The sequence below is a fragment of the Coregonus clupeaformis genome, chromosome 27 (assembly GCF_020615455.1).
Source record: "Coregonus clupeaformis isolate EN_2021a chromosome 27, ASM2061545v1, whole genome shotgun sequence".
In the NCBI taxonomy this organism is placed as follows: domain Eukaryota; kingdom Metazoa; phylum Chordata; class Actinopteri; order Salmoniformes; family Salmonidae; genus Coregonus; species Coregonus clupeaformis.
This window is the reverse complement of record NC_059218.1, coordinates 23,718,146-23,743,836: the sequence shown is the minus strand read 5'-3', so window position 1 is coordinate 23,743,836 and position 25,691 is coordinate 23,718,146. Positions and strand designations below refer to the sequence as shown.

At 42.5% G+C, this 25,691-nt stretch overlaps 2 protein-coding genes across 2 annotated transcripts; both read right to left on the bottom strand.

Annotated features, from left to right (window-relative positions):
* Positions 1 to 15,272: 15,272 nt before the first annotated feature.
* Positions 15,273 to 18,268, bottom strand: ccnb1 (cyclin B1). The gene is made up of 9 exons (XM_041850138.1): positions 18,161 to 18,268; positions 17,760 to 17,894; positions 17,553 to 17,660; positions 17,227 to 17,409; positions 16,972 to 17,130; positions 16,488 to 16,724; positions 16,076 to 16,216; positions 15,797 to 15,907; positions 15,273 to 15,655 (listed from the first exon to the last, which is right to left on the bottom strand). The coding sequence occupies exons 1-9, from the start codon at positions 18,179 to 18,181 to the stop codon at positions 15,551 to 15,553; spliced, it is 1,200 nt and encodes a 399-aa protein (XP_041706072.1). The 5' UTR covers positions 18,182 to 18,268; the 3' UTR covers positions 15,273 to 15,550.
* Positions 18,269 to 18,906: 638 nt separating this feature from the next.
* On the bottom strand, positions 18,907 to 25,379 carry slc30a5 (solute carrier family 30 member 5). Its single transcript, XM_041850819.2, has 16 exons — positions 24,765 to 25,379; positions 23,875 to 23,997; positions 23,713 to 23,779; positions 23,499 to 23,584; positions 23,290 to 23,377; positions 23,080 to 23,167; positions 22,905 to 22,981; positions 22,597 to 22,767; positions 21,444 to 21,738; positions 21,079 to 21,287; positions 20,745 to 20,902; positions 20,490 to 20,619; positions 20,007 to 20,265; positions 19,567 to 19,793; positions 19,286 to 19,414; positions 18,907 to 19,195 (listed from the first exon to the last, which is right to left on the bottom strand). Exons 1-16 carry the CDS (start codon positions 24,833 to 24,835, stop codon positions 19,025 to 19,027), a joined length of 2,349 nt encoding a protein of 782 aa, XP_041706753.1. The 5' UTR covers positions 24,836 to 25,379; the 3' UTR covers positions 18,907 to 19,024.
* Between the last annotated feature and the right edge of the window lie 312 nt (positions 25,380 to 25,691).

The following is a 25,691-nucleotide window of genomic DNA, read 5'->3' as shown; positions in this document are numbered from 1 at the left end:
CGTCCCTCTCCTTGCCCCTTCCTGGGCTTGAACCAGGGACCCTCTGCACACATCGACAACAGTCACCCTCGAAGCACCGTTACCCGTCGCTCCACAAAAGCCGCGGCCCTTGCAGAGCAAGGGAAACAACTACTTCAATCACCGATCGAAATGCTACTAGCGCGCACCGCTAACTAGCTAGCCATTTCACACCGGTTACATATATGCATCTAAGTTTGACTGTGACCTCTCCAGCATGCTGTTAATAAACAATGATTCATTTAAAGATTGACTTCGAGTGTCCCAGTGTGTAGAATTTCCACGACAAGGCTGTCCCAAACAGATTAGGCTATTATTATCTAGCCTACTTAGCCTATCTATTATTAACTCTACTGCCTAAAACTCTTATAGGCCTAAACCATTATAATAAAATAAAATAAATTGTAACAGTTTTAGTTAAAATACCACATTTTATTTAAGGAGACTTTAACATCTCTACACTACCAGTGTTTGGGAGGGAGAAACGGGAGCGGTTAGATCAGGAAGCTTACTCGGCCTGTCTAACGCCTCCTGCCACCTCCTCCCCTGCGACGCCGGGACAACCTGGGTCGGCGGCGCCTGCGGACAGGGCGGCTGGTGGATGTTCTGAGTCTTCTGGGCATTACGATTGATAGACTATTAATTACTTTTAGACGGACAATGGGTACCTTTTATAGGTCTGGAGTGGGCGGGAATAACATCGTCATGGGATTAAATGATGCAATAATTATTAATGAAAAGTTTAATTTTGATAACTACTGTCTTCAGTGATGTCATAGTAGCATTGGCAGTATATAGCGATATATATTTTTTTATTGTTTTAAGTGGTGTTCTGTTTTTTTGGCCAACCCAATGAACCCTTATCACTCAGGGCTTTATTTAATGGTAATTGGGAATGTCAAGTCAATGAGCATGATGGATAAATAAAATACATAACACAGCGGAATATAAAGTGGCCAGCCTGATGTAAGAGGACCACGCACTTCTTTTGAGCCTAAAATGAAGAAAATTGCGCTAAATTGTAGGAGGAGATTCTCCCGCAGCTTAAAATGCTTAGAGTAGGCTATTATAATATAGATTTGTAGTGTCTGAAATCATGGTGACTTTTCTAGTTGATTTCAAATCCAAGTCTTTACTTGTAGGGTATTTTAGGTGGGAATCTCAATGACTATAAGAAAGGTCTGAATTCCTTCATTTTTGTTCTTCACTCCATCCTTCATTAGGCCTAATTAAGGCATGGCAGCTCTCAATGCCATCATAACTGTTTCAATTCCTTGATCCATCATTCATTAATCCCTAATTTACATAGCTACTGTGTTACAATGTTATTGTTTTGTATTTGTTGTACTTTGTTATGTGCTTTAGTATTTGCAATTCAGCTTTTAGCTGCCATGTATAGAAAATAAAAAGAATAAGGAATGCACTGCAGCCACACACTGCTTCCTCCATGTCATCAAACAGAGAATGAATCAAATCAAACCGTTAAGCAAGAGAGCATTTCCCAAATATCCCAAAGGTTTTAGTGCAATTACAACTTGGATCTAGCTTGATCCAGTGATTTTAATGCTCTGAACAGTGAAAATCTTTCCAGCCCTCCTAAAGCCCTTAGCTCAGAGCAGAGAGCTAACTTTTAAATTGGCAATGTCATCCCTTCGCTCTTGGCTTTGTTGTAGAATATGTTGATTTTCCAGTGTTTCTACTGTGTATACCTTCAGCTGGACTTCACAGAAATGAGAGAGAAGCAGACCATCAGGAGAGCGGAAATACCTCACTCTTTCTTTAAATATGCAATGCTTGTTTCATTATGTTTTTAAACCTGGACTGATGGCTGGGTATAGTCTGGGTTTGCCTGTCTGTTTTAGTCAGAGCCAGCTCAACCGTAGCTGTCTTGTCTGGCATTACAATGACAATAGTCCTGGCTAATGCTGAAGCAAATTGGAAGCCAGTTGTAGTGTCTGAAGGTCTATTGATTTTGCTGATGTTTGCAAATGGTGTAATAGATGAACTTTACTCTGCTTTGCTGAAGCATTTGGAAAAGCATTGCTACATAGGTTTCTTGGAATAGAGGACATTTGGAGATATGTGGGGAGGCCGGGGATTGGTCTGTCAAAAACCACCCATCTTATGTTACATAGGATAAATACCATGTTCTGAACAAAGGACGGAGAGAAACAACATATTAACAGATTGGGCCGTTGTTCTCCAGATATCTGCAGATGTCTGTAAATTGATACTGTGATCTTTGATACAATAAACCTTTATAATCAAAGTACAGTGTAAGCGGACTTCTTATCATCACAGCATAATTAGCAACATATTTTGAGACACCACACAGTCTATGCTGTGCTTTAGCTTTTATGACACATGGACATTATTTATGACACATGGACATTATTTATGACACATGGACATTACAAAAGGCCTGTTATGAATCAGGCTCCCACTGGGCACAGACATCATTTCAACTTCTAGTTTCGATGTACATTTGGTTGAGTTTTCAACTAACATGAATTAAACGTGAAATAAACTAAACATTTCACCATATCATTGGAAAAAAAGACGAAATTCCCTTATATTGATAATTTTTTGCAAATCCATTCAGTATTCCACGTTGATTCAACGTCATCACAATTTTTTTTAAATGACGCGGAAGCAATATTAATTCAACCAGTTTTTGCCCAGTGGGCTAGTTTTAATCTTTATTGATGAGTGGTCAATAGCTGTTGCAATCCTGAGAAGACAAGTCAATGGGCCTCTCAAGGTGTCTCTTGAAGGTAGATGAGCTGCTCTGAGCTGTGTGATAAAACATCCTGTCAAATGGATGATTTCAATCAGTCTATTCTCAATTTCTGTGTCTAGCACAAAACTGTTTACTTTAGATGTGTGCTGTTATGAATGCTATTTTATGGGTAATAACCTACATTTATTCTGTCTGGGCTTAGCCACTTACAACCCTGTTGATGTAGCACAGATAGAACAGGCTGAATAAAAGAGAACTTGTTAGATGTCCTCTGTAATCTCCATCTGAGATGTCTCTTTTTTAGAAGATTAAATAAAAAATGGTCACAAGTTCCCTTTACTGCAGTCCAAGACTGGAATATGAAATATAAATTCAGATTTTTGGTACACTGAGGTTCACTGTCATTTATCTCCCCATAAATGGTCCCCTTTGTGACAAAAGCTTTAAAATCCAGTCACATTTTCCCATTTCTCTCATCTGACCCAATTAAATGGGGTTACATCACTTTTCAATTGACACCTCTACAGTCCTTCATTCATGTCCTGGACATCGGTTGAAATTATACGACCTGAGGGGGTTGAATGCCCATCTCTAAAGACTGCTCCAGGATACTGTGGTGGGGTCCGTCTACAGCTGGATCAATCATTCAGTTTCAGTCTCAGGGGCCCTTGTCTGGCTCCACAGGGCTGTGTGACATCATTGCCCACCGCCCGCCCATCTCTAATGGAGGCATCGGCTGGTGAAGGGGCTCGTGAATAATTTAGGAGCTCTGGTGCACTTTATAACCTGGCCTGCAAGGCTGCCTGGGACATTCACCCTAAGTGCATTAGGATGATAGTAGTAGAGGGAAACAAGTCTTTATTGACTAATTTAATCAATAGCACCACTTCTGTTGACAAGGACTGGGGGTGCGCTGGACAGATGATCATATAGGATAAGATTAACTACAGAGCATTGGTGGCAGTGAAAGAAACACAGTTCTAGAATACTTTTCTAATTGGGGTGAATCAATTTCCCATATTCTGTTGAATAGGCCTACCAATGAGCAGACGTTGTCTGCAAAACAAACAATAAGATAAGTTATTTGTGTTGATTCAGACTGAGTCATTTACCATTAATTTCCTGGTCTGAGTGAAGAGCCATCTGTGACAATATCCACACACAACATCCTCATGGCAAGGAGATTATTTATTCCAACAAGGTAACCCCTAGAGTTGATTTCCGCGGCCCAGTAGACATCTAATTAGCATAATAATAAAAAATCCCCATAAAAATCTGTCAGTTTAAGCTAGAGATATCTGGGTTTTTTCATTGGATGCGTCTCAATCAACCACACTTCTGCATCTGCGGTGAAAGGTGACAGAGCTAGAGTGGTGTTTGTCTCACAAAATCAAGTAAAAATCCTGCTCCTCCTTATATCTCTCAGATATAGGACAGACACTTCAGAACAAACCTCCTTTAGAATTTTTTGGGGAACTATCTGTTGTTCCATGTAGTGAATCTGTTATTCAATGCGTTTGTATGGGCTAATAGCAATTAAAGCCAAATTAAAGTTTTCATCATTTTATTTAAATATTTATTTTTTTATACTTCACAGGGTCTTAAAATTCTCAATAAAATAGCTAAATGATCCTTGGTATGAACTTGTTAAAACAATTCCATGTAGCTTAGTAGAACCCCCCCTCCCCTGGCTTAGACAGGGCTTAGACTGTAGAGGGTTAAGGCTTAGATTCAATCAGATCAAGCCTTAACTAGCGATAGCAGACACTTGCATAGCGGATGTTTTGGCAGTGTGGGAGGTGGTGTAGGAGGTGGAACTGCCTTCAAACCGGTGAGCAGCTGCTCTTGCAATCATTGTCACAAAGCCAAACCCGACCCACTGGCCCCACTCCTATTAGAAGTTCAGAGCGAGAAAGTGTAGGCTATATAGAAATAATTACGCTCAAATTGAAAAAAACTTTAAATGAAATAATTAGGATTTATATCATCCTAATCGAGGTGCAGATTACAAGTTTTAATGTCACATGCACAAGTACAGTGTTATGCCTTTCTTGCAAGCTCTAACCCCAATAATGCAGTAATCAATAACAATGTAATGCTAAAAATAACAATGTAGAACAAAAACACACAAGATATCAAAATAAGAAAAACACAATAAAGTAAGTAAGTATACTATGGCCAGGGTCAGTTCCAGTACCATATTTACAATGTGCAGGGATACTGGATCGATAGAGGTAGATATGCATAGGGGTAAGGTGACTAGGCATCAGGATATACACTATATACAAAAGTATGTGGACACCCCTTCAAATTATTGGATTTGGCTATTTCAGCAACACCCGTTGCTGACAGGTTTATAAAATCGAGCACACAGCCATGCAATCTCCATAGACAAACATTAGCATTTTTCAACGTGGCACCGTCATAGGATGCCACCTTTCCAACAAGTTAGTTCGTCAAATGTCTGCCCTGCTAGAACTGCCCCGCTCAACTGTAAGTGATGTTATTGTGAAGTGGAAACGTCTAGGAGCAACAACGGCTCAGCTGCGAAGTGGTAGGCCACACAAGCTCACAGAACGGGACCACCTAGTGCTGAAGCGCGTAGCGTGTAAAAATCGTCTGTCCTCGGTTGCAACACTCACTACAGAGTTCCAAACTGCCTATGGAAGCAACATAAGCACAATAACTGTTCTTCGGGAGCTTCATGAAATGGGTTTCCATGGCCGAGCAGCCACACACAAGCCTAAGATCACCATGTGCAATGCCAAGCGTCGGCTGGAGTGGTGTAAAGCTCGCCGCCATTGGACTCTGGAGCAGTGGAAACGCGTTCTCTGGAGTGATGAATCATGCTTCACCATCTGGCAGTCCGACGGACGAATCTGGGTTTGGCGGATGCCAGGAGAACACTATCTGCCCGAATGCATAGTGCCAACTGTAAAGTTTGGTGGAGGAGGAATAATGATCTGGGGCTGTTTTCCATGGTTCGGGCTACGCCCCTTGACTCCAGTGAAGGGAAACCTTAACGCTAGAGCATACAATGACATTCCAGACGATTCTGTGCTTCCAACTTGTGGCAACAGTTTGGGGAAGGCCCTTTCCTGTTTCAGCATGACAATACCCCCGTGCACAAAGCGAGGTCCATACAGAAATGGTTTGTCGACATCGGTGTGGAAGAACTGGCCTGCACAGAGCCCTGACCTCAACCCAATCAAACACCTTTGGAATGAATTGGAATGCTGACTGCAAGCCAGGCCTAATCGCCCAACATCAGTGTCCGACCTCACTATTGCTCTTGTGGCTGAATGATAGCAAGTCCCCGCAGCAAAGTTCCAACATCTACATTTTACATTTACATTTTAGTCATTTAGCAGACGCTCTTATCCAGAGCGACTTACATATATATATATATATTTTTTATTTTTTATACTGGCCCCCTGTGGGAATCGAACCCACAACCCTGGCGTTGCAAACGCCATGCTCTATCAACTGAGCTAAGTGGAAAGAGTTCCCAGAAGAGTGGAGGCTGTTATAGCAGCAAAGGAGGGACCAACTCCATATTAATGCCCATGATTTTGGAATGAGATGTTCGACGAGCAGGTGTCCACATACTTTTGGTAATGTAGTGTGTGATAAACAGAGTAGCAGCAGCGTATATGATGATTGTATGTGAGTGGGTGTGTGTGTGAAGAGTCAGTATAAATGTATATGCATATTATGTGTGTGTGAGCAAATGATAGTTAGTGTTTGTGTGCGTGTTGGAGGATCAGTGTGTGTAGTGTGTAGGGCCCTGTGAGTGTGCATAGCTATTTTGTTAGCTATTTAGTTAGCTATTTAGCAATCGTATGGCATGGGGATAGAAGCTGTTCAGGAGCCTGTTGGTGTCAGACTTGATGCACCTGTACCGCTTGCCATACAGAAGCAGAGAGAACAGTCTATGGTATGGGTGGTTGGAGTCTTTAACAATTTTCCAGGTCTTCTTTTCACACCGCCTGATATAGAGGTCCTGGATGGCAGGGAGCTTGGCCCCAGTGATGTACTGGGCTGTCAGCACCACCCTCTGTAGCGCCATGCGATTGAGGGCGGTGTTATTTCCATACCAAGCAGTGATGCAGCCAGTCAAGATGCTCTCAATGGTACAGCTGTAGAACCTTTGAGGATTTGATTACCCTTGCCAAACCTTTTCATTCTCCTGAGGGGGAAGAGGCGCTGTCTTCACGACTGTATGCGCGTGTGTGGACCATTTTAAGTTCTTAGTGATTTGGACACTGAGGAACTTGAAGCTCTTGACCTGCTCCACTGCAGCCCCGTCGATGTGGATGGGCGCTCCCCCCCCCCCCTCCTCGTTTCCTGTAGTCCACGATCAGCTCCTTGGTCTTACTGACGTTGATGGAGAGGTTGTTGTTCCAGCCCAACACTGCCAGGTCACTGACCTCCTCCCTGTAGGCTGTCTCATCGTTGCCGGTGATCAGGCCTACCAGCATCGTGTCATCAGCAAACTTGATGATTGTGTTGGAGTCGTGCGTGGCCATGCAGTCATGGGTGAACAGGGAATACAGGAGGGAACTAAACACACACCCCTGTGGGGCCCCCGTGTTGAAGATCAGTGTGGTGTAGGTGATGTTGCCTATCCTCACCACCTGGGGTCGGGTCGGGTCGGCCGGTCAGAAAGTCCAGGATCCAGTTGCAAAAGGGGGGAGTGAAAATAATTTAGACAAATACACTGAAACGGTGACTGAGTTTATCAGGAAGTGTATAGGTGATGTTGTGCCAACTGTGACTATTAAAACCTACCCTAACCAGAAATCGTGGATAGATGGCAGCATTCGCGCAAAACTGAAAGTGCGAACCACCGCATTTAAGCATGGCAAGGTGACTGGGAACATGGAAGAATACAAACAGTGTAGCTACTCACTCCGCAAGGCAATTAAACTGGCAAAACATCAGTATAGAGACAAAGTGGAGTCGCAATTCAACTGCTCAGACACGAGACGTATGTGGCAGGGTCTACAGACAATCACGGATTACAAAAGGAAAACCAGCCACGTTGCCGACACAGACGTCTCGCTTCCAGACAAGCGAAACACCTTCTTCGCCCGCTTTGAGGATAACACAGTGCCACCAACTAGGCCCACTACCAAGGACTGTGGCCTCTCCTTCTCCGTGGCCGACATGAGTAAGACATTTAAGCATGTTAATCCCCGCAAGGCTGCTGGCCCAGACGGCATCCCTAGCTGCGTCCTCAGAGCATGCGCAGATACTGAACTAAATGACTATCGCCCCGTAGCACTCACCTCTGTCATCATGAAGTGCTTTGAGAGACTAGTCAAGGATCATATCACGTCTACCTTACCTGTCACCCTAGACCCACTTCAATTTGCTTAACGCCCCAATAGATCCACAGACGATGCAATCGCCATCACACTGCACACTGCCCTATCCCATCTGGACAAGAGGAATACCTATGTAAGAATGCTGTTCATTGACTATAGCTCAGCATTCAACACCATAGTGCCCTCCAAGCTCATCATTAAGCTCAAGGCCCTGGGTCTGAACCCCGCCCTGTGTAACTGGGTCCTGGACTTCCTGACGGGCCGCCCCCAGGGCAACTGCACCACCCGCAACCGCAGGGCTTTCCAGAGGGTGGTGCGGTCTGCCGAACGCATTACCGGGGGCAAACTACCCGCCCTCCAAGACACCTACAACACCCGATGTCACAGGAAGGCCAAAAAGATCATCAAGGACATCAACCACCCGAGCCACTGCCTGTTCACCCTGCTATCATCCAGAAGGCGAGGTCAGTACAGGGGCATCAAAGCTGGGACCGAGAGAATGAAAAACAGCTTCTATCTCAAGGCCATCAGACTGTTAAATAGCCATCACTAGCACATTAGAGGCTGCTGCTGCCTATTGAAATCACTGGTCACTTTAAGAAATGGAACACTAGTCACTTTAATAATGTTTACATATCTTGCACTACTCATCTCATATGTATATACTGTATTCTATTCTATAATATTCTACTGTATCTTAGTCCATGCCGCTCTGTCATTGCTTGTCCATATATGTATATATTCTTAAATTCCATTCCTTACTAGATTTGTGTGTATTGGGTATATGTTGTGAAATTGTTAGATATTACTTGTTAGATATTACTGCACTGTCGGAGCTAGAAGCACAAGCATTTCGCTGCACCCGCAATAACATCTGCTAAACACGTGTATGTGACAAATAAAATTTGATTTGATCAGTGCTAGCAAAGCAGTCCTGTAGCATAATCTCTGATTTTGTCAAGGGTACTTCCTGTTTGAGCTTGTGCTTGTAAACAGGAAGCAGGAGTATGGAGTCATGATCTGATTTGCCGAATAGCAGACGAGAGAGAGCCTTGGATGCTTGCTTGTGAGTAGAATAACAGTGGTCTAAGACTTTATTGCCCCTAGTGGCGAGGGATATGTGTTGATGGAGGTTGGGCATCACATTCCTTAATGACGCAGAATACAAATCGGTGGCAACCAGAAAAGCATCCTCTGGATGTACGTTTTTCTGCTTGGTTATAGCCTCGTACAGTTCATTAAGTGCCAGCCTGTTCTTGTCCTGAGGTGGAATGTATACAACAGTCACTATAACAGCTGAAAACTCCCTTGGGAGGTAAAAGGGTCGGCATTTGACCATCAAGTATTCCAAGACTCCACTGTCCTGTCGGCAAGGTGAATGGAGAATCTATCGAGTTGAATAGCCATGGGGGGTATCTTGTCCGAGAGCCATGTTTCAGAAAAGCAGAGAATATTGCAGTTTCGAGAGTCCCGTTGGTAGCAAATCCCCAATCAGAGGTCAAATCCCCAATCAGAGGTCATCCATCTTACATTGGCCAGTAGAATGGAAGGAAGAGGTGGCCGGTTCTCCCTTCAACTTAATCTCGCCAGGATCCACCTCTTGCCTCTGTAACGTCGGCCTTTCCTCTTGGATAGCCCGAAAGTTGGTTGGAATTACAGAAAGAGCCATGGGCAGATGAGTCGAAGTTGAAGACGGAATTGAGGTAAGTAACTGCTTGTTGTTGGTTGTAAGAAGTGATAGCGGATACATTTCGAGAAAATAAAGTAAAGATAAACAACAAAAGAATGGCAAAATAGCTAAGTTGGGTCAGAGAAAAACGGCAGCCATTCAGTACAGCGCCATCTTTTTAACATTTAAAAAAAAAAAATTTTTACATCTCACATTCCAGTGTTCGAACTTGTAAACAAGGCTGCATGGGATTTCTGTCAATGTGACTATTTGCAGCCAATGGCAATGTCCGCTTTAGGTATAATGTCAGGAGCCACTTATGGATTTGTAAGGTCTAACGCAGTTCCACCATCTACACCGCCAAAACAACCACCTTGCAGATGTCGGCTGAAGCAGATCTGATTGAATAGAGCCCTTACTAGACTACCTCTATACTATCCACTGCAAACTCAGAGTCATTGAGAGAATTGTTTATTAGTGGGACGTATTTGGATAGAAGCTCAAGGTCATTTCTAAGAGAATGATGTAGAATGTAGAAAATCTGAAGAGCTTAATCATATTGATAGTAATGGATTGTCTCTTGTAGGGAATTGCCTACTGTTTTTGTAAGGTGAAAGTAAAAGAAAAATGAGGCTCCCTCCCATTCCAATTTATGGATGTGCTTACTCAGCAGTGTGCGTCCACACATTGTTTTGGTGAGCACTGCGATAACACACTGCTCTTACAGTTAGGTCATCCCAGCTGATGCTAGTAAACTTTCACTGAAAAATAATTTTACATGGACATATTAATCAATTTAATTGTCCAACATGTTAGGTAAGGAAATGGGTAACGGATAGGCATGTGTTGTCTCATTCGGGTCAATTGAAACACAATCAAAGTCATGATTGAATTATGATGATGGATGGACAGCTGTTCTCTAAAGAATGCATTCTGGTTGGTAGAAAGGTTACCACACTCATAGGAACAGTGTCCAGGTGCAATGGCCTTCTCGGGGAATCTACTGCCATCACACTCACAACAACAAAGGAGACGTCCAAGTGACCCCAGAGGTAGATTTACAATGTGTCAGCAGATTCCCCCCTCCTCCCTACACGCCACTGGATTTATAACATGACTGGAGACATTTTGGCTTGGCTGACTGACTTACCAAGGTCAAATTACAGCATCTTGCAGCCTGCTCTAGCCACATGATGAAAGAGTAATCATACAGAATCTTAACGTCACTCTGTAATATCTACCCATAGACTTCCGGCTACATCTGGGGACTTTTACACTATGGTTTCAATGTTGGGTAGAATTGAAATCCTACGAAGTCAGAGCCAATAGCTCCTTCGCATTGTGGTGTACGTGTCAAAGTCAGTCTGGAATATAACCAGTCTGATATTAAAAAGTTGTGTATAGGGATTGGGGTGGAAATATGGTTTTGGGAATCAAGAGTGGATCTATCTTAAGCATAGATTACAGTACAGGACATGGTGGTGATAGACTGATAGTATAGAATGATATGCTTTGGAAATCTGCCATTTTCTGTCAGATTCTGCACTTCATTCCTGGTTCAAGGACAGTTTGCAGAAAAACTCCAGCTGGTATTGTTGTCATGAAGTGATCATAAGCATAAGAAATGCACACACAATAGCTACACTCCTAGAAAAGGTGCTATTTAGAACGTAAAAGGGTTATTTGGCTGTCCCCATAGGAGAACCCTTTGAATAACCCTTTTTGGTTCCAGGTAGAACCATTTTGGGTTCCTTGTAGAACCCTTTCCACAGAGGGTTCTACATGAAACCCAAAAGGGTTTTACCTGACACCAAAAAGTGTTCTACCTGGAACCATAAAATGGTTCTCCTATGGGGACAGCCGAAAAACCCTTTTGGAACCCTTTTTTCTGAGAGTGTATAGTCCCTGTTGATAAAAATATTTTTGAATCCTATGTTTTACATTAAATGTTTCACACTGAAAAAGCCAGTGGTTCCAAGAATGAAGGGGGGAAAATTTTGGTTTTAAAAGCTCTAAATAAAAGAAGACTTATGGGCAATCTTGGTGTCATTTTTTCACATATCGTAAAATCAAAACATAAACAAAGTACATAGGCATTAATCCCTCAAAATGTGACAATTACTTAGTAAGGGTATGATTCAACTCATGATACTAATGGACTAAAATGTTACCTTGCAAAACAAGCACTAGCACAACAACACAGTGTCAATGTATCACATTTATATGGATAGAAATGCAAAAAAAGGGTATTACAATTGATCTGATTTGACTGATCAATTATAAAGCTAACTATCATCAACGTCATGCAATCATAGCAGCTTTGTCATTTTGACAAGGTAATTAGTATACAAATACTATGTTACCAGTGTATCTTGTGTATGGTTAGAAAGTCAGATGATTTGGGAAGTTCTCAGTTCTTAGAGCAAAGGCATGCCAAAAAACATTACTGAGTGGGTTTGGTTTAGTCAGAAAATGTGCAGTATATGGATTCATGTTGTACAGTCTATTCAACAAATGTGAGGGTATGGGCCAGTATAAAAATAAAAATGTATTCACTAACTGTAAGTCGCTCTGGATAAGAGCGTCTGCTAAATGACTAAAATGTAAATGTAAATGTATGAACTTGGTTGGGTAAAGAAGATGAAAGAGCTGTTGCCGTTCAATTCTTACACAGAGAGGTTACGTCATTTAGCAAATGCTCTTACCCAGAGCAACTTGCAGTAGTGAGTGCATAAAGGTTTCATACTGGTCCCCCATGGGAATCAAATCCACAACCCTAGCGTTGCAAACACCATGCTCTACCAACTAAGCCACACTGGACCCATGTGTTCTGCTCAGTAAATTGGAATGAACCAGTGAGTGATTACTTTTCACACCTGGTTGAAACAGACCAGTGTTCAGGCCACAATAGGAGCCTTTCTTTCCTTCATGTGCCATTGCGCAGCAAAGGTTGATAAAGTTCAGGAAGCACACCAATTTTTATTTGAAAATCTATAAATTGTGAAAATGAATGCCCCTGTGTTTATTTGTGCTTTACTTTCAGGCCCAGAGACTTGAGTCTGGTTGCCAGTTGCAGACCTATTAGCACCCCACAGAAACCCTAACATAACAGCTGTGGCATTGTGTTTGTTTGACTTTGTCATTATTGAATTGAGACATGCAGGCACAGTGGATGTGAATTGAGAATGTGTATTGACTCATTTTGAAGGGTGCACTTGTTAGGTCCTGACCATCTCGGATAATGTTTAGACTGAGAAACACTTCTAAACTTTTGACTCTGGTCTTGGACAATTCAACTTCGGGTGAGTTATGTATCTCAGAAATTTGAAAGGTGTTTCTGAGGCCAAGTTTTACATTCTTTCTGGACCTCAATGCTGCTCTTGAATTCATTTATTGAGGAGGGCTTGAATAAACACAGAATATGGCATGAGCTTTTGTGCCTTAGTGTTGATTGAATATGTTTGAATAAGGATTATCCCAAAGTTGCCTTTAAGCTGTCATCAGAGAGTGTGCAATTTGATATAATTCTGGGGCGTTTAAAGTGTTAACTTCACGAATCTTAAATCCTATTTTGACATATGGTATATGGTTGTTATTCAATATTCAAACAATAGCACACAGGGTAAAAAAAAAAGTGAAAGGCCAAAAATCCAGTGTTCCAGGCTGCTTCAACCGTATGGTTTCAAGCTCCACAGGAGGAATCTGTCTAGTAAACTGATCTGGCTGGCCAGTCATGACCTCAGCCTTCAAGCATGAGTTCTCAGCATGGGTCTGGGTTTAAAAGCACAGCTTTCCAGTGTAACTGAGACAAATGATCATCTGTCCCTATGGAGAGCAGCAGAAGGTAGAGCTGAAAAGATTAACCTATAGATGCTTTTAAGTAACAGCCCCTGTGCCTATGACAGCAGGTTGGCTAAAGAAAATAAGCTGAGGACCTATTAGTCTTCTGAAGGGGATCATTTGATTTTCTTTCTTTTTTCTCCACTTTGCATTTATCGTGTTCTTAAAGCAATTTACTAAAGCAATGTTCTTTTTAAAATTCTGCAACAGATTCATATTTCTGTGAGTGCTGCAATGTGAACTGTACATACAACAAACTACAGTAAACCAAGTTTCAATGCCAAATAACAAAAAACATATTACTCATTTGGTGACAGCTTAATCACAGTATGTTGCCAAGCTGTTGTCCAACAAACGGTTTGAGAGCAATCAGCAGATCTATGAATGATGGCCTATGATCATAATGACGGATACAGAGAGGGACCTCTGTGGCATGACAGGTGGCCGTGAACAGCATTAGCTCTCTGAGAATCCTCTTGGGGGTATCATGGAACAACGTCCCCTTGGCCCTCAGCTGTGGATGGGCTAAAGTGATAACTTCTGCCTCGTCCATTAGCTTGATGTGATCAATTGTAATTGACGCTGCTTGTTCCAGGTTGCGTCCTCTGCATCTTCCTGTTCTTTTAATGGGATCCTCATATTCCTCGAGAATAGTGAAATCTTATTCTACAGCTTTGCCCGCAATGGAGCCCCCGAGAAAAAATATTCACTAGAGCAAATAGCAGTGCCTGAAATAAAACAAGGTGACACTGTTCCTAAAGCAGAATGTGGGGTCAAAGGGTAGGCTAACTGGAAGCGTAGGAAATATGTTATTTTGAAGGTTGAACTACAAAATGAATGGAATTGCAGAGGATACAGATCAATGGAAAGAAAGATCTACATCCTCTAGGAATAAAGATTTATGAACAGTTATGTCTATGGGTGGCAGGTAGTCTAGTGGTTAGTGTTGGGCCAGTAAGCGAAAGATTGGTTTGAATACCCGAGCAGACATGGTGAATCTGCCGATGTACCTTAGAGCAAGGCACTTAACCCTAATTTGCACCAGGGGTGCTGTTCTATGGCTAACCCTGTAAAACACATATGGGATTACCAGGTCATTGTTACCATGGGTTCAGATCCCAACCATGACAAAATTGGAAGGGTCTGGGTTACAAAAGCAGAGGACTTTAAATGAAAGAGATGGACCCATGTTAACGTTAGTTGAACACAGTCTGATGGGGAGCCAGGAGGAGGCCGGCCAACAGCAGAATGGATCGGACCCGAATGTCTGTGCAGAAGATGCTCCTTACAGACTGCATTGAGAGGCCTTGAAAAGGAGCAACTCTGAGCATCTGGGTCAGCCCAACCATGTTGTAAAAAAAATAAAAAAGCCTTGCAGCTGGAGTGTCTTAAATGCATGTGAACACCATTAATTCTCAGAATTTCCACTCCGAATGTCACAACTCAAGCAGTGGAATGCCTATCAGAATGTGCTCTTTGGACTATGTACAAGTGATAGCGAGAAAATGGCAAATTGTGAATGTGCAAAAACCAATAAAGGAAACTAGCTGCACTTCACATGTGCCAGAATAGTGTAAACATGAAATTGCCAAGACCGTAACTAGAGCTCTAGCTTCCTCTAGTGGACAATAAGAATCCCTTCAAGACAATATTCATGAAACACATAAAAGCAGGATAAAAGTGTATAAAATGTTTATTGGCATTATTTGAATATACAGTCTTGATCATATACACAAGTTATATTGATGGAAACTACTTTAGGTCAAAGCGTTTAATTACCAGAAAGTCCAACACCCAGGTGCAGGAACAAAAGCTGTACGCTTCCCAACAATAACATTTCTCCCACAATCGTTAAGACTTTTCTAAAAAAGAAAATTATAAAAAAATTAAGAAAATAACATAAGTTAGATACATTCTGTACAGTACAAGCAGCACATAGTGCCAGCAGGCATCTCATAGGGTGAGTTGCTTTGCAAGGTCCTTGATCAGCGAAGACTTGAGCTGTGAAATTGTGGCAATTCTCATCTGCTTCTGACTAGAGTACTTGTTCTTAACCGTCTGGAACAAAAACAAGTTAAAATTAGGGTAACAGGCCATTTTGTAGAATCATTTGAAGTCTAATCATAGGGTGCATGTAAAGTCATAAACAAAGTAAATGGCATTCACAAATCAGGAGGCAGTACTTTGTATGATACTCACCATATGCTTAGTTTGTCCCTCGTTCACCTTCAGAACATTTTTAGCGATGTGCTGCATGGCAGGGACAAGGCTGTCTTCTGTGTAGTTCATGTAATGTTGTAGTGTGGCGCTCTGGGGTGAAGATACAAATACAGCAAGTCAAAAGATTAAGCGATAGCAGTAGTGACCTGGGTATACTACAAAATGGCCTCCTTTAAATGATCAGATAAGCTTACACAAAATGGTGGATGCCAGTCAGAAAAATGAAGAGAATTGCACGACAAACTGATGACATCTTACCCATTCACCACAGTTGAAGACCTTCAGGGTGAGGGCAAAGGCTGCACTGGCCACTTGGGAGGGAGGGAAGTGCACCATCTCATAGTCCACCATGGTGAGCTCCACAAAGTACTTTGCCAGGGTGTGGTGCTCAGCAGTCACCTGGAGGGATTTTAAAATAGCCAGTAATTGGTGTGAATATAGGCCAGAGCTGTCCAACCCTCTTCCAGAGAGCTACCGTTCTGTAGGTTTTTGCGCCAAGGCTAATCTAGTGCATCAGATTCTAAGAATTACCTGGTTGATAAACTAAAGCAAGTTACAACTGGGGTCAGAGCAAAAACCTACAGGAAGGTAGCTCTTTGGGAACAGGGTTGGAGAGCCCTGACATAAGCAATACAGAGGGAGGCGTGTCAGTGTTGAAGGGGTTGCATACCTCACCAATCTTTGAGGCTCTTCTGAGGAACTGGAGGGGGAGAGGGCGGCCGAAGCGGAACTTCAGCACCCTTAGGATCTTCATCTCCATGTCCCTGATCTGTGCAGTGGTATAGGCCCGGTCGGTAACAAAGGCAAAGTCTGCGATCTCCGGAGGGTACATCTCCTCGTATTTGGAAGCGATGAACATGGCAGTCACACCAACCAGCTGGAGCTGCTTTTTGGGCACTGGGTTATCCTGTTGGATGAGATGTCAGTCAATTGGGACCTTTCACACTATATAGTAATGGGGGCACATTACTTGTGGTTCTGTCCCTGAACCATTTCCTTGCTCTGCCGATTTGTAATGCCTGGATTGGCAAAAAAAAAAAGCCTACTAATGGGTTAAGTGACATGTCTGCTACATTCCCACCACACTTCTAATAGTTTCACATCAGGATGCTAGGATATAGTGGGTCAAGGGAAAGCTGCCACTGGCTTATTACCTGAAGGAAGCGATCAATGATTCCCACAGTCATGTACATGGTCTCCTGCAGCAGGCGGAACTTGATTTGGACCTGGACAAGCCAATCAATGAGGATGGCACGCATGTTGCCTGTAATTTCCTGTCCCTCCAGATATTTGGGTTTGACAGCCTGATCAATCTGTGAGGGGAAATATGTAAGCAACAGGCACATGCAGTTATAAAATGCATTTGCTGGACATAGTTACTCAGTTTAGAAACATGTTAAGACACCAACCTCAAGTTTCTGGAGATATTTGTAGATGTCCTTCACATATTCACTGCAGAGCATGGGGTTGTCGTAGTCATCAGCATCTACATCCTTGATATTAAGCAGGACATCTGAGAAGGCCTGGCACAGATCATTGGGAGCACAGCCAGAGGTCTCCATTGGTGTGGGAGACACTGGCTCAGGCAAAACCTGTCAGATAAACACCAACGTTTGTATTCAATATGGGTGTGGTGGTGAACCAGGTCCAATCGTGAATGGAGAGTTGAGCAGATTGAAGGCAAACAAAAAGAACAAGCAGCCAAATTATTGCCCCATCACCCCAGAAGTCTCACCTGAACAGGGGCAAAAACAACTATTTTTGGTTGTTGGACCTCAGGGGCTTTCTCAGCCCGTGTGCTGGCCTTCCTCTCAACCACCTTTGTGGGTTCTGCCTTAGCATCCTGTAGAATAATTTAACCGCAGTATTTTAGTACAAGAAACAGGGTAAATAGATAGTAAACAATAAATTGATAAGTTATTTTTAGTTTGCCGAATCTCACCTTTTTCAGAGTCTGTCTGGGGACTCCAACATTTCCGATTTCGCCGAGCGCAGCTCGTTGTCTCAATGTAGGCTTGGTTCCCAGAACAGCCTTGCCCGGCAGAGTAGTTTGGTTCTCTGAGGAAGCCAGGCGATTCTACAGCAATAAAAGGAAACCATAGAGCTAGATTGATTTTCAAACATTCAAATAAAAGGGATATCGAATTCTGAATGACTATTGTACGCAAGAATTTCACGAGAAGGCTGAAGGATACATTTTTGCAGATGCACGAGGCGATTCTGTCATCGCCATTTGGGCTCTAAAAAAAAAATCTAAACTAAAGCATAGAAGAAAAATATGCAAATGCCACCACTATATTCAAACAAAGAGAAATTCTGGAGGAAAAAAAAAAAAAAACTTACCCTTGTCATACGGAGAGCCATTTCGAAAGATGAGTTGCTTTGCTGAAGACAGAACACACTGAAACACCACACAATACCACAGGCTGAATGACCGTGGTTTAAATCCAGGCTTACTCGAATCTCATTCGCTGCGTTCCCAAATTCGTTGCCATCTGATTGGATGATACGCAGCCGCTTAGAATGCGTTCCTAGGACGACCAGTAATCACATGATAGGATTCAGTTTTTTTTTATTAAGACTTCCGCCTCCTTATAAATAAGAAAAAAAGTTTGGGTCCAGTTCAAAACAAAGGCAATTTATTGTACTTATTTAGGGTTCACCAACTTTTTGTTTTATAGAAGTTTTCTACTATATAGATACAATATAATAGTATTATGAATTCTGTGTCTGCAAAGATCATAGGAGCACCATCTGCTGCTAATTTCCCCAAAGATTCTTAAAAACCTTTGCTTTTGGCTCTGCTTTTCTTTGATAACTCCACCATCACAGTTACATTTTATGTAATAAAGTGTACACTTGTACTGTACTGTTATTTTACTATTCATGGTCTTCTTATTACTGCATTTGTGCTAGTCATGTAGGAAACAAGACATCATGACCATACAACACACATTTATTATATTGTGTTAACCTCTGATCCCATAAATGTGCTGTGGAGGCACATCAGGCTCTGCAGTAGCCTAATATCTATAGCATATTTACTCTTCTAAAGAAAATGGAGGAAGAATAATATAATAAGACAGTGGTTGTGGTCCAGATATGATAAAAGTTATTTATTCCATTTTTATTTCACATGAACCGCACACATGAATGCAAAAAAGAAATACAATTAATTCAAAAATCCAATTTGGTACACAGAGTAAGTTACATGATACATGTTCCATCTTTCAGATAATTCAAGGACTCCATTTGTTGTGTCATTGCCAGAACATCATGGAATCCAGTACTGAGGCCAGACATGTGCTGGAAATAGGCCTCCTTCTCCACCTGGACAGATAGATTATTCACCCCGGCATCTTTCAGAATAGCAGTCACCTATAAAGGACAACAAGAAAATGGTTTGAAATGTATTATTCATGAAAAACACAATTAACTTAACCCCAAAGAATATTTGTTTCCACTCGCCTGCTGTATGATCCTCTGCTCCACAACGTCTGACATCAGCTGCAGGTGAATCGTTCCTGCGATGACACTGGCTGAGTGTCTCCAAAAGTGAGGGTCGCGGTAAGACAGCACACCTTCTACTTTCTCAATCTGAAAGAACACAAAAAGACCCAAAATGATTATTCATTGTTTGATATGGTCTGCTCTTCAAACACTATCAATCAACTGAACACAAATCAAATGTATTTAATTACAACCTTTCAATTTAATTTACTATGTTAGTAGAGGTTTTGCTATCCAACCTTTTCCAGGGCGATGTTGAGGTCCTTCTCATGTTCAGGAGGCGTCCTCAGGAGGAGGACCTCGGCAGCATCTGTCAGCAGGGGGATGACACTGAGGAAGATGAGGGTGGAGATGAAGAGGGAACAGATGGGGTCAGCGATCAACCAGCCAAACTGACGAATGAGGATTGTGGAGATGATCACACCAACGCTGCCCAGGGTGTCAGCCAGCACGTGCAGAAAGACACCTGGGAAAAAATAAGCATTTATAGCCATGATTAAACACTGTGACTGTGGTCCATCATACAGTTGAAAACAACAAAGAGCAAATGAGCATCTCATTTGGACGTACATTCATAACACCTCTCTTCAGCTCAGCTCTATAAGGAATTATGAACAGTTATAATGTGGATCACTTTTTGATTCAAGAGCATTTATCTGAAGAAAAAATGTCCACTCACCTCTCATATTGGCATTCATGCCCCCACCATGGGAGTGGCCATGGCTGCTTCCATGACTGTGTCCATGACTGCTCTGCCCATGGCCGTTTCCACCGTGCCCATGTCCCCCATGAGAGTGCCCGTGCTCGCTGTGCCCATGCCCGTGGGAGTGGCCATGGTCATGTGATGAACAACTGCTTTTAGCGGCACCGTGGGAGTGTGCGTGGCTGAAGGCACAGATCCCCACCAGGTTGACGAGGAGCCCTCCAACTGACACAGGCTGGGGAAAACACAGGAGAGTGGCTTTGGAATACTCATGGGAGATATGCAGGGCAGTGATGCTGTGTTATCAGGGTTATCAGACAAACATAACAAATATTTGTTTAAACTCTTTTGGACAATCTACATAGTATTAGGTAGAGAAACTTGAATATGTTTGATACAAATGTTAACATGATGAACATAAACAGGCATTATGAGAAGCTGTAGACATGGTTTACTTACTGTCAACATGTCTGTGTTAATGTTGGGAGGGTCTACGAGTCGTGTGACCGACTCCACAAAGACAAAGAAAGCTATGACCATGAGGAACAAGCCATTGATGAATCCAGAGAGAATTTCAACCCTGCCGTACCTGCAATATGAAACAGACCATTGATCAATCACATTCTAATTTCTCAACTTGACAATAATAGCTCCAGATAAGAATGAAGACGTCCAATGCCTCTTAGAGCAGTATCTCTATTAGACTGAGCTTACCCATAAGAGAATATCCTGGTTGCTTTCCAGCGTGTCATGAGGGCTGCGAAGAGGCCCAGCACCAGAGCAGAGCAGTCAAACAGCATGTGGAAGCCATCAGAGATCAGGCCCAGGCTGTTGGTCCACACACCGTAGAAGAGCTCCACAAACGTGAAAGCCTATAACATGGAAAACAAGAAGTAACAAGCAATTTAGTCAACTAATCTTACATTTTCAGCCACCACAAAAAGCTCAGTAGATAAGACATGGTACTGAAATTCTCAAGTCTAGATCACCCAGTCCCCATCATCTGATATTCAGTCCTGTGTATTCTCATACCCGAGGTTCTGCTTACCAGATTGAGACAGAGGAAGTAGAAGATCTGTCTGGAATCATACTCCTCCAGGATCTGTTTGAGGGAGTCTTTGATGAAGCGGGGCAGAGACTGGGACGTGTGCTGCAGGGCGTCCCCCATGAAGTTATACAGAGGGGTTCCCTCGGGGGAATACCCCACCAAGGTCCCCTTCTGACCTTTCTTCGATGGTGACGACAAGATGCTGTCCGCTGAAAACAGTAAAAGAGAGGGGGATTTACAGTATATGACATGCTCAATGAATGCCACCTGAATGTTAGACTACTTAATGTCACACTCCTTACTCTGAGGAAAACTATCTAGCCACCGTAAAGTCAGTCATTACTACTGGCGGTACTCTCACTCACCCATGATGAAGAAGACTGCACTGACCAGCACCCCTCCAGAGAGCACGTGCTCCGTCTCTGTGCTCTCTTGCTGGGGGGGCTTGCTCATGGTCCGGAGCTGTTCCGTCAGCGGGTGGGTCCAGAAGTTGGCCAGCAGCAGCCCGCTGAGGAAGAGAAAGATGGAGCCGTAGCGGGCACACCTGGGAGCCTCCATCTTGGTGATGCAGATGGACTCTACATAGAACTCCAGGATCATCACAGAGAAGATGATCATCCCAAACGGCAGGATAAGAGCCGACCACGACTCCACCTTGCTCTGGTGATTTAGAATCACAGTTTAGGGACTTTGTACTCTTTTTTTTTTTTTTTAGGGGGTAGATCAGCTTTAATATTGCAGATAGATTGTAACTTCCATCAATGTAATTGTCTGCATCACTTCCAATCCCCCATATGTTTTTTCTCTCTCGCATATATATATATATATATATATATATATATATATATATATATATATATATATATATATATATATATATATATATATATACACATATCCTTTAAAAATATATATATTTTCCTTTATTACTTTCCAACCCCACCATCCCCTCCCTAATTGGAGTAAACTAGTGAACAACAATGCTTAGGCCTCTACTTCATGCTTATACATACTATATACATTTTATGGACACAGTCACTAATTATATTTTGTTTGTTTTTACTCCTGAACTTCCTCCGATCATTTTCATGATGTCCATCTGGTATGCTTCTATATGCCATATCTTTATAACTGTGCTCTTTCACAAAAGCTCACAATATATAATCTGTATACTTATTATGGACACAGCATGTCTTACACTAGTTAACTTGTTGTTATTAGTTGTTGTTATTAGTCCCATCCTTCAGCTCCATTCAACACCTCCCATCTATCTGTTAACACCATCCATATTGGATTTCTATTTGCCATATATTTTTCAACTGTACTGTGATGTTTTACAAAAGTTCTGAACCTTTCTATTCTCATTGTTGTTTCTTTGTACTCTTTATGCAGTAACAAATGGCCAATTGTTTGGGCTCTTAACCTTACTGATACAAAATATTTGATACAATAAAAATTGGATAAACTTGCATTAAAGATGCCTTAGAACTGTGCTTTCCCATATTCTCCATCTCTTACCTCTGTGGTGGCTGAGAGCACTATGACCCAGGGCAGCAGGACTATGGAGGAGACCAGGTTATCCAGGGAGTAGAGGCGTTTGGCTCCCCCGATCTCCACAGACAACTTCCTGGAAGCTGTGTGGAAGCCAATCTTCAGGCAGAGAGACACCACCAGCAACACAACCCCACCCTGAGAGAGAGAGAGCATCAGTGGCTTAACATTTCTCAAAGTGTGGAGAAAGGAGAGAAGATAGAGTTGAGGCACAGGGAAGATTACATCCACTAGAAAAGCAAATACTGTACTTGTGATGTGATTGATTTACGTACCTTGTGATCTGCTACCCCCAAGAATGCAATAGCAGTGTAGAGAGCATGAGTGAGGGCACTGTCATGGTGTCCTTCAGCTAGAAGAGCAGATGATTAAGGGAAAAACTATAGAGGTTTGACATTATGATCATCCATTCATGATCATCTATTCTATCATGTATTTCAGAAAGGATACGATGTTCCGCCATCTTTGCCATGAGGTCATCATTGTCGAAGAGGAGGAGACAGATGACAGCGATAATGAAGAGAGCGGCACCTCTGGTCTACAACACAAACAGACATGCTGTCATTCACAACATCCACAGGGGTTTGGAAGACATTGAAATGATGATTGATAAGACTGTTTAGAAAGAACATAAAAAAACGCCTGAACATGTGTGCATACCTTGGAGGGGCCACCTCCTGAGCTTGTGAATAAAACACTGAGGAGTGCAATGACCACCACATCACTGTGCTCAAACAGTAACAACGTCCTGAGCAAGAAGGAAAAAATGTGTTCTTATCAAGGAGTGTGTGAGGTAGTACAAGTAATGACATCAAGAAACCAAACCCTCCATTCAGTCAGACGGTCACACTGATGACATGACATCTTACCTTAAAGGTCCACAGAGAGTGAGACCAAAGAAACCCAGGAGGGAAATGATGCAGCTGATGACCGCATGTTTCAGGAGCTTGATCCACTGCAATAAAGATGGGTGAGGGTCACAATTACTATGGGTGAGGGTCACATGATTACTCCTGGAGTGCAACTGCTGTCTATGACACATTATTTGTGTCTCCGAGACCTGAAAGCAGGGTAAACACGTACCTGTCTCTTTGAAATTGCTTTCCCAGAAGAGAATGGTTTTTGGAAGAAAACCAAAATCACTGCACACCTACACAGGAAGAAGAGACAGATGTATTTTCCATACATAACAGAATAAACTAATATTTTAATCGGAGGAGAAAAGGGTAACCAGGAGCTACTCACCCCAATTTTAGTATGAAGATGAACTGAACAATGTGGACAACTTTGAGGAGGTCATATGATTCAAAGATCCCAAGTGCCTTCAACACCTTGGACACAAGCAGTAACACTATGTACCTGGTCAGCCTGAAAGAGAGAATAACAAGTTAAATACAATCTCACAACAGGATCTTGCCCACCTAGCTAGCTTGCGAAGACTAGTGATGACAAGCAGTGACATAAACACAGCCATGATGTAAACAATAGCCTCACTTCTACTGTAGGCTAGCATTGAACAGAACATACAAGCAAAGACTCTGAATTCATCAACTAATCTGGTACAATGGGTCACAGGCTATATAGTTAGTCAGCTAAGACAGCAGCTGACCTAGCTGAGGAACGCTCAACTCTGTTCTCTCTTAAGCATTCCTCAGCTACAGCTAACCTGAGCATTCCTCAGCTACAGCTAACCTGAGCATTCCTCAGCTACAGCTAACCTGAGCATTCCTCAGCTACAGCTAACCTGAGCATTCCTCAGCTACAGCTAACCTGAGCATTCCTCAGCTACAGCTAACCTGAGCATTCCTCAGCTACAGCTAACCTGAGCATTCCTCAGCTACAGCTAACCTGAGCTTTCCTCAGCTACAGCTAACCTAAGCGTTCCTCAGCTACAGCTAACCTAAGCGTTCCTCAGCTACAGCTAACCTAAGCGTTCCTCAGCTACAGCTAACCTAAGCGTTCCTCAGCTACAGCTAACCTAAGCGTTCCTCAGCTACAGCTAACCTAAGCGTTCCTCAGCTACAGCTAACCTAAGCGTTCCTCAGCTACAGCTAACCTAAGCGTTCCTCGGCTACAGCTAACCTTAGCTGCCTAACCACAACAATTTAACGTTACTAGAAAACTAGAGGGCTTACCTGGCATTCGGTACTTCAACCCTGCCCAGCTGTCCACTGGAAAGTACATTGCTGCTGTATTTGTCATCCATTTTTTATAGCTAGGCTGAAACTCAACAAATGTAATGATCCATGCGACCAGACTGGTGGTTGCTAGCTAACGTTAGCCTTGTAAAGTTGTGTCAAAGAGATTAACGTTACTAGCTGTAACGTTAGCTAGCCGGCTAGCTTATCATAGAATTCAACAAGACATCGTAGCTAGCTAGTTAGCAAGAACTCCCTCTTACAATACAGACACAGACCATGTCCGCGCAAAGATCCGGCACAATTAAGAATATGGTATCATAAACTATTTGTAAAATTGCTTCCAAAGGAAAGAACAGCATCCCAGATGATCGAGGCCACACTTCCGGATACGATAAACATTACCACGTCACAAATCCACGAGCCTAATGCCGCGTTCAAAACAACTGGGAACTCGGAAAAATACGAGGTCAAATCATGACCTCAGTGATCTTCAGGTCGGAAAGTCGGAGCTCTAGACAGAGGCCCGAGTTCCGGAGTAGGAATTCCGAATTGGATGACCGTTCAAAACTATTTTTCTCAGTCGGAACTCGTTTTATTTTCGAGTTCCCTGTTGTTATGAACGCACTGAGGTCGGAACGGAAGTCGGAGATTTCCGAGTTCCCAGGTCCGAGTTCCCATCATTTCTGCGCAGTAGTACAATGTGCAGCCAAAGTGAAATTATAGCCTTTCCCAAAACAGTTTTCTATTTAGACTTTGGATTACGTATTTTATACTACTGTAGGATACCTAAAAAAAGAGACATTGATTACTGCTGTTACAAATAGTTGTATTAATACCAGTGGTGTAAAGTACTTAAGTAGAAATACTTGAAAGTACTACTTAAGTAGTTTTTTGGGGTATCTGTACTTTACTTTACTATTT

Coding starts and splice junctions, on each gene's coding strand:
- slc30a5 (XM_041850819.2), bottom strand. CDS start 24,835: ATGGATGACAAATACAGCAGCAATGTACTTTCCAGTGGACAGCTGGGC. Junction 23,780..23,874: donor ATCTTCATACTAAAATTGGG/GTGAGTAGCTCC, acceptor CTTCCTGTGTAG/GTGTGCAGTGATTTTGGTTT. Junction 20,266..20,489: donor TTAACACAGACATGTTGACA/GTAAGTAAACCA, acceptor TGTTTTCCCCAG/CCTGTGTCAGTTGGAGGGCT.
- ccnb1 (XM_041850138.1), bottom strand. CDS start 18,181: ATGGCTCTCCGTATGACAAGG. Junction 17,131..17,226: donor AATATCTCCAGAAACTTGAG/GTTGGTGTCTTA, acceptor TTCCCCTCACAG/ATTGATCAGGCTGTCAAACC. Junction 15,656..15,796: donor AGGGACAAACTAAGCATATG/GTGAGTATCATA, acceptor TTTTTGTTCCAG/ACGGTTAAGAACAAGTACTC.